This window comes from Centrocercus urophasianus, unplaced genomic scaffold, assembly GCF_019232065.1.
Source record: "Centrocercus urophasianus isolate 14NV4802_14NV808 unplaced genomic scaffold, USGS_Curo_1.0 seq_20, whole genome shotgun sequence".
Lineage (NCBI taxonomy): Eukaryota > Metazoa > Chordata > Aves > Galliformes > Phasianidae > Centrocercus > Centrocercus urophasianus.
The window spans coordinates 13,297,918-13,311,830 of NW_024884756.1; the positions used below are offsets into that span (position 1 = coordinate 13,297,918).

The 13,913-nt window shown below is 36.3% G+C and overlaps 1 protein-coding gene across 5 annotated transcripts in view; it reads right to left on the reverse strand.

Moving 5' to 3' along the window:
- NBEAL1 (neurobeachin like 1) overlaps positions 1 to 13,913 on the reverse strand; it is an 80,926-nt gene that overhangs the window by 33,271 nt on the left and 33,742 nt on the right. For all 5 annotated transcript variants that reach the window (XR_006169409.1, XM_042821944.1, XM_042821946.1 and 2 more), the window contains 14 exons: positions 13,338 to 13,421; positions 11,772 to 11,870; positions 11,097 to 11,677; positions 9,236 to 9,368; positions 8,542 to 8,661; positions 7,108 to 7,411; positions 6,175 to 6,260; positions 5,656 to 5,745; positions 3,719 to 3,887; positions 2,507 to 2,640; positions 2,013 to 2,172; positions 1,813 to 1,915; positions 1,024 to 1,180; positions 306 to 464 (listed from right to left, as the gene is read on the reverse strand). Coding sequence is in view for 4 of the 5 variants with exons in the window: in XM_042821944.1 (XP_042677878.1) it covers positions 306 to 464; positions 1,024 to 1,180; positions 1,813 to 1,915; positions 2,013 to 2,172; positions 2,507 to 2,640; positions 3,719 to 3,887; positions 5,656 to 5,745; positions 6,175 to 6,260; positions 7,108 to 7,411; positions 8,542 to 8,661; positions 9,236 to 9,368; positions 11,097 to 11,677; positions 11,772 to 11,870; positions 13,338 to 13,421 (2,379 nt within the window). In the remaining variant the exon portion in view is untranslated. The remainder of the gene's footprint in view (positions 1 to 305; positions 465 to 1,023; positions 1,181 to 1,812; positions 1,916 to 2,012; positions 2,173 to 2,506; positions 2,641 to 3,718; positions 3,888 to 5,655; positions 5,746 to 6,174; positions 6,261 to 7,107; positions 7,412 to 8,541; positions 8,662 to 9,235; positions 9,369 to 11,096; positions 11,678 to 11,771; positions 11,871 to 13,337; positions 13,422 to 13,913) is intronic.

Below are 13,913 nucleotides of genomic sequence, written 5' to 3' on the forward strand. Positions count from 1 at the left end.
TCTAGACTTCTTAAACTTAATTGCATATGACACAGCATACTAGTCCATCGTTTACAAAAAACCCTTTAATAAAAAAATCAGACTCAATTTTAAAGGTCCCAATACTTCCAATGCTTGACATTAGGAGAGCACTAACCCCATTGCAACTACAGTGATTAGCTACATGTTGTTGCTTGCATATTAGAAAAAATTAAACTTGGATGACCAGCATCTTTGTAAGCATTTGCACTTCTGCAGTCTGACTACTGAAAAATACAAATCCATGCTCTGTTGATTAATTTATGAACATATCATTCATTTATTACCTTGAACACAAGTTCTCTAAGCCTGTCAGAGTACCTCTGGTGCAATAACAAAGCATAAAGAATATCAGCATTTCCTGGTTCAAAAAGCAATAAAAAAAGTTGATCTGGGGCTGAGCTGGAATGAAGAAGGCTGAACAGAACATCCAGGATGCCACAGAGCTGAAAATTAAGACAACTGGGTTAATCTAGAATTCATGCAGACTTTATTCTCCATCCAGAAAAAAAAAATCCTTGCTCTTTAATTTCTATTCTTTCTTGCTATACAATGTACATTGTCTGTTCACTGTTATCACATTTAAGTGGACATTTTTGCTATATGCAGAACACTATCAAGCTGTAAATGGAACTACAAATCAAGTTCAAGCACTAATAATGTCTACGAAATAGGAATTCACATCACTACAAAAATGATCAATGACAATTCATTTTCTCTCATAACACACAAGAAAATAAGTAGAAGTACAGCTACTAACAGAGCACTTTTGTAAGGATCCCCATGTAGCTGAGAAAGGTTATATGTAGAAGCACACCCAATTAGAACCATAAATCAATCAACTCTTTGCATGTTTTATCATACCTCCCTTTATACAAATAAGATTTCTAAACGGAACAATACAGAATATCCCAATTTGGAAAGGAACCCTTAAGGATCAAGTATAACTCCTGAACTACAACCAAATCACATACAGTTTATACTAATTTACACCACACTGGATACCTGTTCTTCTTCACTGGTAGCAGCTATGTATCCTACAATGCTCTGTATTTCTTCATGTGTTCCACCTTTGCTTAGAAAGTATTTGATCAGTCCATAAAGGGATGTCTGTATAGTTCTCAGGTCATCAGGAGTTAAATCACTGTCTTTGCTGCCACTCCTAAACACCAACAGACAAGAAAGGAATTCTAAGCAAGTGCTCCATAATTCAGTAATAACTGAGTTGCACTTCAAATACTACAAGGATATAAATGAAGTGTCTTAAAATGATAAGCAAGTAAAATGGAAACAAGTTCATGCGTTTTTTGAAAATGAAATCAAGCAATAAAAGCCAGCCAGTTTTATTTCCTTTCTTACTAGAACAAGTGGGGGCAGAGGAGTAAAGAGGTGAACATGTGTAATATGATGGAAAATGCAGCAGTGACAACAGAGCAGCAAGGTTCCAGGCCGCAGCAAATGAAGATTTGCTCAAATTGCAACAGCCATAGGCACAGAAATAAAGAAAAGAAGCTGCTTACATTCAGGAGACCTCAGGTATACAGGGATATCCAACAAGATACCCTTGTCTCCACTGCCAACCCTTAAATGGGATCTGGGAAGGGGTGGGATCCTGGCTCACCCCTTCTGGTCACTCAGGTGCATTGATTGCTTTATACACACAAGTTTCCCTGGGTTGGCCCTGCCTCCCCCTCAGGTGCTCACTGTTTCAAGCCATGACTTAGCATTTCCACTACAGCATAACAGAACAACTGCATACAACAAAGGAAAAGTTAGAAAAGGTAAAACTCATACCCATAATAAACTCTCAGCGTGTCTAGAAGAAACTGTACACCATACTTCTTTCTGAAGAGCCTTCTGCTGTCTTTGATGATCGTAGAAAGATACTGTATATGCCCTATAATATAAGGTCTCATATTAGAACCTAGAAAAATATTTATATCAAATGAGAAGTACTGTGTCTTTGTGCAGTTGCCCCATATCCAAGGACTTACCAATTCTGAAAGGGAAGTCCCCACTGTTCCAGATGCTGAAGTCAAAAAGTAAGTGTTGATACATCTGTTGCAGAAGTTGCAAGTTCTTCTCAACTGAGACTTGCTCTATCAACAGCTGTACAGCCATCAGTACATTCACATCCATTAGGACGCTTGGCACCTATCAAAATAACAGGTGTTAACACTCAAAATATGAAGTTTATTAGGATATTCTTTACTTTAAATAATATTTTTTTTTAATTAAGATTTTCTCTTTTACAGCAAGCCTGCTTTTAAGTAATATAACAAACAAAACAAGAACATGAATTATTCAAAACATTTCACTTTGTAGACCAAGGCCAGCTCTTTACACTTCTTTTCAGAAGCATAAGAAATGCATATATTAAACAAACCTTTGAGGCAAACCTTGCATCCTAGACAAACTAAGAAGATGCCAAAGTAATTTGGACCTCATCTGCAACAATCATTTCTAAGGGTTTCTCAAATTTATTCACCTTCTGTAACAAGGTTCCTAGGGTGGCAACTCCATGGGAGTGAATGAGATTTTCTTGATTAACATGGTGTCTCTGAATGAAGTGTTTAATCATCAAGATGAAAGTTGCAACAATGTTCTTCTCCAGGCGTGCCTCTGCAAAACAGAGCAGTACCAAAATCAGAATCAGTAAGACTCACGGTTTATCATTAGATAATTGTTTATCATAGGGAAAAAATAAAATCAAGTGTTTGCATTGAAAGCTACTCCCTGAACTTCCTTAACTCTTTCTGCATTTTTTTTTTTTTCCTATCTGTAAGCTTTCTTCAGTGGCTTTTTCTCCCCCTGTGCAGAATCAGTCTTATCAAATTTCTCCAGGAAAAACTGACAACCTGATCCTTGCTTCATGTTTAAGGCTGTTACACAGAGACTTCCCTCCTTTTAGTCACAGTTTCTTGTATATGTTGCATCAGACATTCTCCTTCAGCAGTAACTAGACATAGTATGCAAAAATTAATGAGAACGAGTGAGGAAACATATTTACTCAACCATTTCAAATTCAAAACAAATGAAAATGGTTCTCTTGCAAGCTCTGTTTTCCTCTTGTTTTCTGCTAAGACAAAAATTAATTCCCAACTTATACTAGTACAGTTTGGTGGTAATTAGATGTTTCCGTTGTTTTTTTTTTTTCCCCTCCCTAGTTGTTCTTAAAGCTTCCTTTTAATTGTATTGATTTGTTCATGTGAAAGGTGTAGGAGTCTGAACATTTTCCAAAGAAAATGAAAGTGTGACAGAGTCTACACAGCATTGATCTGATATTCCACAATCTTTATTTGGCTGTCTGACCCAATATCCATGCTGTTGAAAACCTCCTCCTACTGATATTAGCAGGTTTTGAATAAAGAAAGCAATTTCTCAAAATATTCACAACAAGCTTTTCAAAAGAGAAGTAGAAATAATTGCATGTTTTGACACTAATACAATAGGAAATCATTAAGAGCAAAAACAATGCTAAATGCATTTATATTTCAAATAGATCATCAGGCTCATTTTACATTGTGCTGAATTGTTGTTATGCAGCACCCCATCAAATGTCTAGAAAAAACAACAGTCTGTCAAGCTTGAGTGCTGCTTTGGAAAAGCCAACAAGTATAAGAATCACTTCTATTCACATAAAGATGTTTAATTAAAACCAAACTTTAAAAGTTCATCTCAGTTGTACTTTGATACCTACCTGATGCCTTTGTGGATGACAATACCACCCAGTCTCCCTCTACAGGAGTAACTACTTCAGGAGGTAGAGTTTCCCCTACAGACTTCTCAGGCATCTGTCTACCAAGAAAACTGATCTGCTCCAGCAACGGAAACAGCACATTTATTCCACCAATGCAGTTGATCATATCCTAAAATTAAGAGAAATGGAAGGAAAGCAACCGTAAATAAAATTCTCCAAATTATGCCACAGAAATTCACATTAGATAAGGAACTTTATGCACTCACAAATCAATAAAGTTGTTTTATGCCTGTTTAAAAGTGGTTTAAAACACTGAGTTTAAACAGAGTGTTGCCCAGATTCTAGGCACTGCAACTACACGACTTCCTGTCAGCTGTGTTTTTACACTTCATTCCACCCTCCTCAAAATAAACATGGGAACCTGAAGATTATAAATATCAAAGAATTTTCTATTAAGCATTTTGGAAAAACAGAGTAAAAACATTTATGATATCTAAGTTACGTGCAGTAAAGACATATTATACACACGTTTTAATCCTGTTCCTGTAAGATCTCTACTTCAAGTAGTTAGAAAATGATGATTTTTTTTCAAATAGTTTTATGTATACTTCAATTTTTATCTCCACCCTTTTTCAAATTCAAGACTAAAAATCCACTTAATTTCCACTCCTCACAGAAAACAATAATCAGCAAACTAGTCAGAGATGCTTGTTCACCTGCCCAACTTAGCCCAAGGAAAACCACCGCATACTAAAATTCTTAGAATCCAAAGTAAAACAATACCTGTAAGCCAATCACAGAACATCAGTTTTCCTTCCCACAAACACTGGGGAGAAGTAGAGGAACCCTTTTTTGCCTCCATCACATTCCACTTTTTAAATTGTTACTCTGTTTACATGCCCATATGATACCCCTGTCTCTGTTTAGATTTGCCTCAATAAACATGGGGATATTTAAAGAAAATTGAACAGTTAAGCTAAGAGTTTTTTTTTTAAATCTGTAAAATTTATCTCATGGATGAAGATTTCCATATTAGCCAGGCAAAACAAGAAGCATCACACTTTTGAAAGCTGAAAAAAATTGAATTTCTACAAAGCACAAGATAGCAGTAACTGTAGCTCCTTTCAAGCTGTCTCATCTCTTTAACGACTTGATCAGCTTTGTGTTTTATCCCTCACTCTAGTCCTCAAGAGAGTGCCAATCCTCACTGTTTGTTAATGAACTAATTATCCTCCTGAGATTTGTACTTTCAATATACTTTCCCATACAGCTAGAGATATAAGCCATCCTCACCCACCTCTCTTCTATCTACTGGATAAAGACAACAAATTTTAGTATTTTCTAACTATTCACATCACAGCAAAATTAACTAGCAAACATTTCCATTTTCTTAACATTGATCTCCGTAAGTCAGAGCATATGCACAGTGTAGCCCAAACAACATTTCCTTACTAATTAGTTTGCTCATTGAGTTGATTGCATACTATTCGTAAGAAATTGGAAAATGATTTTAAACAAGAAAAATTAAAAATTGCATTTATTTGTTCACACACTCGTCTTCAAAACAAAACAAGAAATTGTCCATAGGATACATGCTCTGCCCTCAATCTTTGTTTCTGTTTCTGTTTTTTATTTATTTTTTTATTTTTTATTTTATTTTATTTTTTTTGCTAAAAGAGCCCTGCAAGCAAAGGTCTATAGTATTAGTATTAGAATTACTATTTTCTATTTGAACAGAAAAATCATTAATCACAATGTTTCTTGATCAAGCTGTCTAGCTGCAAATAAGCCAATTTCCTCAGGCAGTGTTAAGACTGACTTTTTATCTGTTAAATGTCATTGGCATTATGACAATAACTTCTAGCATTCTAAAGGTTAGTGAATGTAAGAAAACTGTCACATAAACAACAGCTTCCGCTTGTTCAGTAAGCACTTACCTTGATGTCCCAGTTCACTACTTTGTTTCCAGTTAGTCTTCCATGCAAGAGATTTGCCGACAGGTCAAGACAAATTGGATTTCTGCAGGCCTGAGAAGTAAGGAGGCTACAGTATCACTTAGGAAACAACAGATCCTTGAAAATGCATAATAGTTAGTGTCATCGTGTTGATAGGATGTTGTTTAAACAACTTGGGAACCCTAGAAAATTTATGTCATCTTAGATTTGACTTGTACAAAATAATTTTGTCCTTTTGCTAAACAAGAACAACATCTATCGCCCTTCCCCAAAATTCTAGTCTAAGAAAGCTTTTGCTACCCTGCATCTTCCCATTACCATTGTGTAAAAAAAGCCAAAATGGTACACTTAATATGTTAATATTAAATGTTCTTACATGTTAATGGTACATTAGTTTGTTCTAATTCTAAAAGAATTTTCTAAAAGAAAAAACTATTCAAGATAAGTTCTGAAATTACTTCACACTGCAAAAGCAACAGAAAAATCCATATTGTTCCATACCTTTGGTGTGTAATGCAGCAACACCTTACTGGGGAGATCTGCTACTTCAGGCTCTTGAGATTTCCATGGAGTTAAACAGTTTGGACCTATAAATACATTGCTTTTAATTTTTAAGACTTCACTGGATATTAACTTTCACAAATTTTATACAACTATTCTTTGTTATGGCAGGATACTCTGAACCATACCTATTTGAGATACACTTTAAAGTAATATTATGAAGTTATTCATTCCATAGGGTTCTTATTAAAAGCAAATACATATTCTTGATAAAAAGCCAAACTATACAATATTTTGGACACTTGAACAGAAATATTTCTTTACAAACATCTATACTTGCCACCAACCTATCAAAAAGCTCAAATAGCCAGACAGTAAGAAATATTCAAGTCAACTTTATTTAGCAACATAAAAATACTTCCTTTAAATGGCTGAAGTACTTGCTAATCTCTAACAATCCCATGTCATTATTGAACTTCACTTAATACTTCAGTAAAACAGATCAATAATTTATTTTTATTTTAAAATCACAGTTCAGGATTTTTCCATGAAAAATCAATCAAGTGTAAATCACCTCAGTGGGTTGTCAACAAGAGCAATACTTTAAAGACCTTCAATTATAAGGTCAATTGTAGGCAAACAGTGGAAAAAAAAGAAAAGTGAGAATATACTTAACATCCAGATTTTGGCAAGCCTGTACATAAATAAATAGATGAGCTTATGGAAACCTAATATTTTAACTTAAGTAAAAATCCTTATCACTTATTTCTGAGCTTCTTATAGAGCCCTCTCACTTACGTTAGCTTTAAAATTATTTTGGACTGTAACTTGTCTGTCATGTCATTACATGTCTGTGTACAGCAAAGCTGTAAGTGATGTTGTCCCTAACTCAACCATTTTGTTTCACTAAAAATTAGTATAATCATTACTTACCTGCCAAATACAATGCTTTCACCTGAGGGGGTTGCAGTGCTTCATGAAAAATGATAACTGAACCAAGCTGGCCCTCCAACGATGTTGGACATCCCCATTCACTATCCTGAGTCCCTGCTGAGATCATCTTGGTGATGAGTTCTGGTTTTGCAAGCATCCCACCCCAGCTTCCTGGAGAGAGAATGCCCCCAAGTGATGTACGGTGAGGCATGACAGGGGAAGAAAAAGGTGGATCTGGTATCTGAGATGGAGGAGGAGTTGTTGTTCTTTGACCAGCTGAACCAATGCAGCAAGAAGTAAAAGGCTGTAGAAGCAAGAATAGAAGAAAAAACAAAACACACACTGAGTTTAAGTCTATGTTCCTTTTCCACCTCTGCTTCACCTATTTTACGAAGCAAATCTGAAGACTATCTCTGTCAAATCTGAACTAAATAAATTAAACCAAGAACAGCAAGTACTGGCACACTCTGGAGAATCCAAAAGAAAAGAACACATACTTCTCACAACAGCAGAGTGCTCCTAATTCAGTTGAAAACAATTTGGTCATTTGAACTATTGTGTGACAAAAAAGGCTGCCAGGAACAGAGCCTGGACAGTACTCTGGTAAGATACTCTAGTAAACATTCCTCTTCTGGATTGTATTTGAAAATACTAGCCTGTTATGCCTGCTATATGTATCAATTATTTACCACTTGAACAGAAGCCCTCAGAGGAAGATTACCAACCCCACATATAGATATCTTCTCTATTGTGCTTATTTTACAAGTAGGCCAAAACCCAGAGTTCTATCTTGCAACATACTTTTTGAAGTGTTATACTGATTTCACTATTACAGTGTTTAATTTAAATGCTTACTAAAACTACTCAAAATACTTACATATTAAATTAGGACTTGAACATGGGAAGAATGGTAAGTATTATAGCCCAGGTTAGAAAGGATTCATCCCACACAAAGAACTTAAAATGCCAGGTTCTCATTTTGTTGCTAGTGTTCATGCTTATCCAAGCATGATATAAGATGGTAACAGGTATAAGATTAGCATGTGTTATGGAAACACATAGAAAATATTAAAAAAATGAATGGCCACTGAAAACAAGATGGAATATTTCTCACTGGGGCTGTCACACTACTTGCTTCTAGAAATTCTATCATAGGGCTCTGGTCCTGAAAAACCCCACTATTTAACCAAGCTGATATTTTTCCCAGCTTGTTTTTAAAACCAAGATGACTAAACAAACATTAATTAATGGTTAGTTCCACTTTTTCTCCACTATGATACCTTGGACACTATCTAGACTTGAACCAACTTAGCAACAATGCTCTAAACTACCTTTAACTCTCACTGAGTTTCCAAACATAAAAAAAGCCAACTATGCTCTCATTCTTCTATGAAGTTCATCAGGACAGGTGTATGACACAGAAGGTGAACTTACTTCATTCATGGCAGGGAATCGAAGTGGGGCAGAGATCTTCTGCTGTCCATTGACGTAGACGTACACAATGCTCTGACCAAAGGGTCTCTTTCCAGGCATGTGAACAATAGTTATGTTGTGCTGATTAATAAATTCATAAAGTTATTAAAAAGCAGTGAAATGATAATACACAACCATTTAACCTCACCTTCACTAATTTGATGAAGAAATCATTAACGAAAATCCTTAGGAAAATAAATCCAAAGTAGCTGGTCTGACCTCGTTGATATCAGCTCTTCTTTTAAGCATTTTACTTTTAAACTTTTTTTTTTTTTTTTAAAGAAAAGTATAGGTTCTTACAAGACAATGCACATCAGTCTTTAGAATAGAATAAGTTACAGCAGAAACAGTAGTATGCACACAACACTACAGCTGTTTGTTTGAATACAAAAAAGATCCATATATTAAAAAACTCCCATATAAAACACATTTAAAAAACACTATAACCAGCTTATGAATAAGAACAGCTAAAACAACAGGCATAATTTATCTTAAATACTAATTTATGTAAAAAGCACTTGTATTATCTGAGTTTAGATTTGTTCTTACACAGTTAAGTATAATAAAATAGATCACTTATAAAATAGCAATCAAACTTGCTACTTCTGAGCTAACACTACTATGCTAAACAGTGCTTTTCAGCATCACATCTTACCCAGAGTGAGTCAAAAAAACAGTGGTCAGGCAGCATCACTGTCGCATATTCCCTCTTTGTGCAAACTGCTACCACCAATACTCCAGAGCATGTGATAAAGGCTTCAAAACCCATACCGCTTCCTGTAAAAAAGCTATAGAATGACAAAACAAACAAGCTAAGGACTTGCTTCATCATACATACTGTAAGTCACATAACAGTATTTTCACTGAGGAGAGAAACAACTTGAGCTTTTTGTTGCTGTTCACATCATTATCTGCCTAGCTATTACTTCTGTTCAAAAGAACAAGACAAATCTCACAAGAAAGGAACCCCCAGGACAGCTAGGATGAAGGCATCCCCCACATCTCTCAAAGAAGCTTATTGCTATCCAACTACTGACTGTTGCAGTCTGAGAGCCACAATGTTCTACTAAAGAAGATATTAAAAGGCCTGCAAACAGTGGTGTTTGCTGTTAATTGTGTCCATCAGCCCCATAAAAGCTGCTAATAATGCATGCAGCTAGGTGAGATTGCTGGCATAGCTAGTAGATGTGTTCTCTTAATTTAATAGTTCTACATCATACCACTGCATATGAAGGTTTTTATTTTAAAGATCAAGATACTAAACGGAATAATTCAGAAATTCAGAATGCTTGTACGTATAATGTTACAGCCAAATCTGGTTTAAAACTGATGAGACAGTAAGTGTAGATTTAAAAATATTTTGAAATCTGTGATTACCTATAAGCAAGAATTTTAATGCAAAATATAAACATAGTCATGGTTAAATAGCTTATTTCACTCTATCATGAAAATCAGCTGTAAGCAGCTATCTATAAATAAACCCTGCACGAACAGGCTTGCCTTGAGAAGCCTGGCATTCTTTTTAAGTGCTTGAATACAGAAAACTATATATAAACTGTGAAGTATTATCAAAGCCTGCTATAATCCCTTGGGTACTGTGATTCCAAGTGGAGGCATTAACTACTGTATTATCAAATATTTATTGGTATAAAACACAAATGTGACACTGATGTTATAGAGGGGAAAGTGATGCACACTGCCTTTTGGGATAGGAAAGGGGGTGATCATTCTGGATTTCTTGGAACCCAGACAAACCTTCCCCACTAATTGCCATGCTGCAACAATGACTAAGCTGAATGCTGGAACCTCCAGAGTCAAGCCAGAGAAGAGGACAATTTTTCTCTTGCAACACAATAACACCAGACCCCATATCAGTTGGAAGAAACATAGAGCACATTGCCTGTCTTGGCTGCACTGTCCCACCACACCCACCATACCATCCAGATTTGGCACCTTCTGGCTTCCATCTGTTCACACCAGTAAAAGATGAATTGGGTGTGCAACATTTTTCTATCATCATCACAGCTGTGAAACAATACACCATCTCAATTGGTGCAGATTTTTACGAGAATGAACATCACTGGTGAAAACACATAGCTAATTGTGGTGACTATGTAGAAAAAGTGTTTTGCAGCTAAGAATTTGCTCTATTGCCTTTTTAAAGTTTGTGGCACAGTTCCACCACAGATTGTTCTGTTTTGAGGTGTTTTGCTTTTTCTGGTTGTTGTTTTTAAGCTATATACCTTAACAATTCAGAGTTGTGGATAATGAAACTGCAAACAAGAAACTGTAGAGGAAGCAGTGCAATTGAGAAGCTACGTGCTTATTTCTGTAACACAGCCTGGCTTTGAAGACAGATGAAGCGTCTCCCTTCCACAAAATAAACAAATCAAGTGCTTTATATTGCATTCTATGAAGGAACAGGTACCACACAGACTAGGAGGTACCACATATCACATTCCACAAGGAACAGACAACCTAGATTTGTGCTGTTGAAGTCATTATGGTAATCATACCTATACAGTTGCTTCCGCTTGCCAGTTTTGCTAGCTGTGCTAGGGTCCACCTGGTCTTGATCAAGGCAGAGCCAAGCACTGAAAGAAAATGCAGAGCCTGGCCACCTCTGAATTGATGGAACAGCAATTCCCGCCATGCTGTGACACAAGTTGAAATACTGCAAGGCACTAGCCATGCCTTGTTTCCGAGCCATTGCCAGAATGGCTCGCATCACTGGAATAACATAAGGGTGAGCCTGTTTTGGCTCCTCGGTTCTAAGGAGCCGTATTAGTTGAAGCAGTTCTTCTGACCCCATTGAGTGGCTCCCTAAAGAGCCCAGAAGGGCAATCAGGTTCTCTGCACAAGTGCAATGGAGTGCAGAGTGGTGATTCAGTGTCTCGATGATACGGATGACCATGTCTGCATTGACACACGTGGCACGACTCTGCCTGTTAATACAGCAGATCCGCCTCAACCAATTTGAAATGAAAATCTGCAGGTCATGTGACTCAAGCTCTGGAAGCCATTGGATAAGCAGCAATAATGGCTGGACATTACTAATGCCTAATATCCCAACAGCCATGTGGTCACCTTCAACAGCCTGAAAAACAAAGAAATCAAACATGAAATACAGTCAAGAAGAAATACTGTTGAAGAGACACAGCATTCCAGACAGCATTCACAGTATATCTCACCATATTCATGAGTTCTTCCAGCAGTTCCCGTGAGGGCTGACCCAGTGACTTAAGTACCTCGTAGATATGTGCATAACCGATTCTCTCCTTGAAGACCTCCTGAGGATAAAAATCCAGTCTCACTAACAAATGAAATAGACACAAACAGCTCATCTACTGCAACAAAGTTTACTTGAAAACAATATTAGACTTAAGGATTAGAATGTAAGAATTGTATTTTTTTTGTTCAGCACAGTGGGCATACTATGAAAGGATTTCTATCTCTAGCATGCTGTAAATAAGAACGAACTCACTGCAGCATGCAGATAAACAAATGTAAGACCAAAGAAGTAATTACAAAAAGTATTTCTTTGGTATACTCAAATGTTAAATCTATCGCAAGTTATTAATAACTTTATTTTTAATGCAAACTGAAGCTTGAAATGAACTTATTATTTTGAGAATTAAGAATCTAGATACTGACTTTTGAATGAAAGATCTTCTAGACCAGCTTGATTAGAAATCACTCATTTTAAATAATTCAAAAAATTAGATAAGTATTCCAGTAATGATTTTCTGAAAATTAATTGATTTTACACAAAGAAAAGTGACGCGAGCCACAAAGCCTAGAACATACTACATAGCATCTGTTTACTGTTTGGTTAGTGAATATCCAACGCATCACAAAACAAATACTATCCTCCCAGAAGTACTCTGCACTGAAATTAGAACAGATGGATGAATCTGCCAGTAGAAGTGAAAATTACTTAAGTAAACAGGGGAAAAAATTACACACTGTAATGGAAGTATAGCTGAAAATTTTACTGGCACTTTGTGGATTACAGTCAATCCTCCATTCTGTCACACAGCATTTCCCCAGACTTCCAAGTGTCAGTGGAGATGCAAGTACTCTGAAACATGCTCTGGAGGAGCCCGATTTACTACTTTGTCATTTCTAACTGAGAATGTACTACAAGCAGCAACTGAATCGAGCTACTTCCACTCTGTGACCTGCAGTGTGCCAGGAGTCATTCAAACATGGGATTAATCTAATGAATTCAGCAATCTAAAAATAAATCTACTACTCTTCCATGGCTTTATATTTCAGTCAGATTCACAAACTAGTCATTGCTTGTTAATTTATCAAGCCACAGGAATAATCACAAAGGAAAGGCAGGGGAAAAGCAAGATTGCCATTTAGACAGCAATATGATCCTGTATTACAGACATAATAAAAAACTAACTCCTTCCTGAAGCTATATTTTGCAAAGTTTCTTAATTCTACTCCAAATATTCATGGTAAGTAATTACATAATCTCCTTAAAAAGGTTCCAGTTACCATTTGCACTCCAGTTTTCCAGTTCTCATTCAAAGATGTCTATTTGTTTCTAATGGCTGAAACAGAGGATACTCAGTCCATTGCTCCTATCTGACAGGAATTAGTGACCACAAGCTGCTCAACTTAATTACTAAAATTCCAAGGATTTTGAAAAAAAAAAAAAAAAAAAAAAAAAAAAAAAAGAAGAAAAGAAAAGCTAGACAAAATTAAGAGGCCAATCACAAGAAGATAGCTGCATGCATAGTTACCTTAGCAGCTGGAGACTTGTGCATTACTGCTGTGAGAGCCTGAATGGTTGATACTGCCAAGCAGTCTAGACGTCCCTGAAGTACCTGAAAGCAGCAAGTACAGTGGTTACATACAAATGCATAAAGGCAATTCTGCTCCAAAACTGTACTGTGCCCTCCTGCCAGGATGAAAATGGAGTTTACTAGCATGCTTCAAAAATCATCTCCACCAATAATGATTTCAAAGTACCCCATAGCCTACAAGAAAGATTACATTAACAACAGACAACACTTCAAGAGAAGGAGAGAAGCCTTCACAAAACTCATTTCACTTCAAATGCTCTGATGGACAAACACGTTTTCCTCATGCGGCTAATGGACAACCTCAAGAGGGAGGAAGGAAAACAAATTAAGATATCTCTTGTATTGTGTGCGCGTGTGCTGCTAAACAATCAGGCATCTGCAGTACATATAGAGTATTTTCTTTTCCATAAGTCCCTATACAATGCAACACACTAATTGTAAGAGATTACTCACACCAGCACAGTAAAGTGGCTTTCTCACCCGTATTCTTATCTCAATCATCAACTTTCCAAT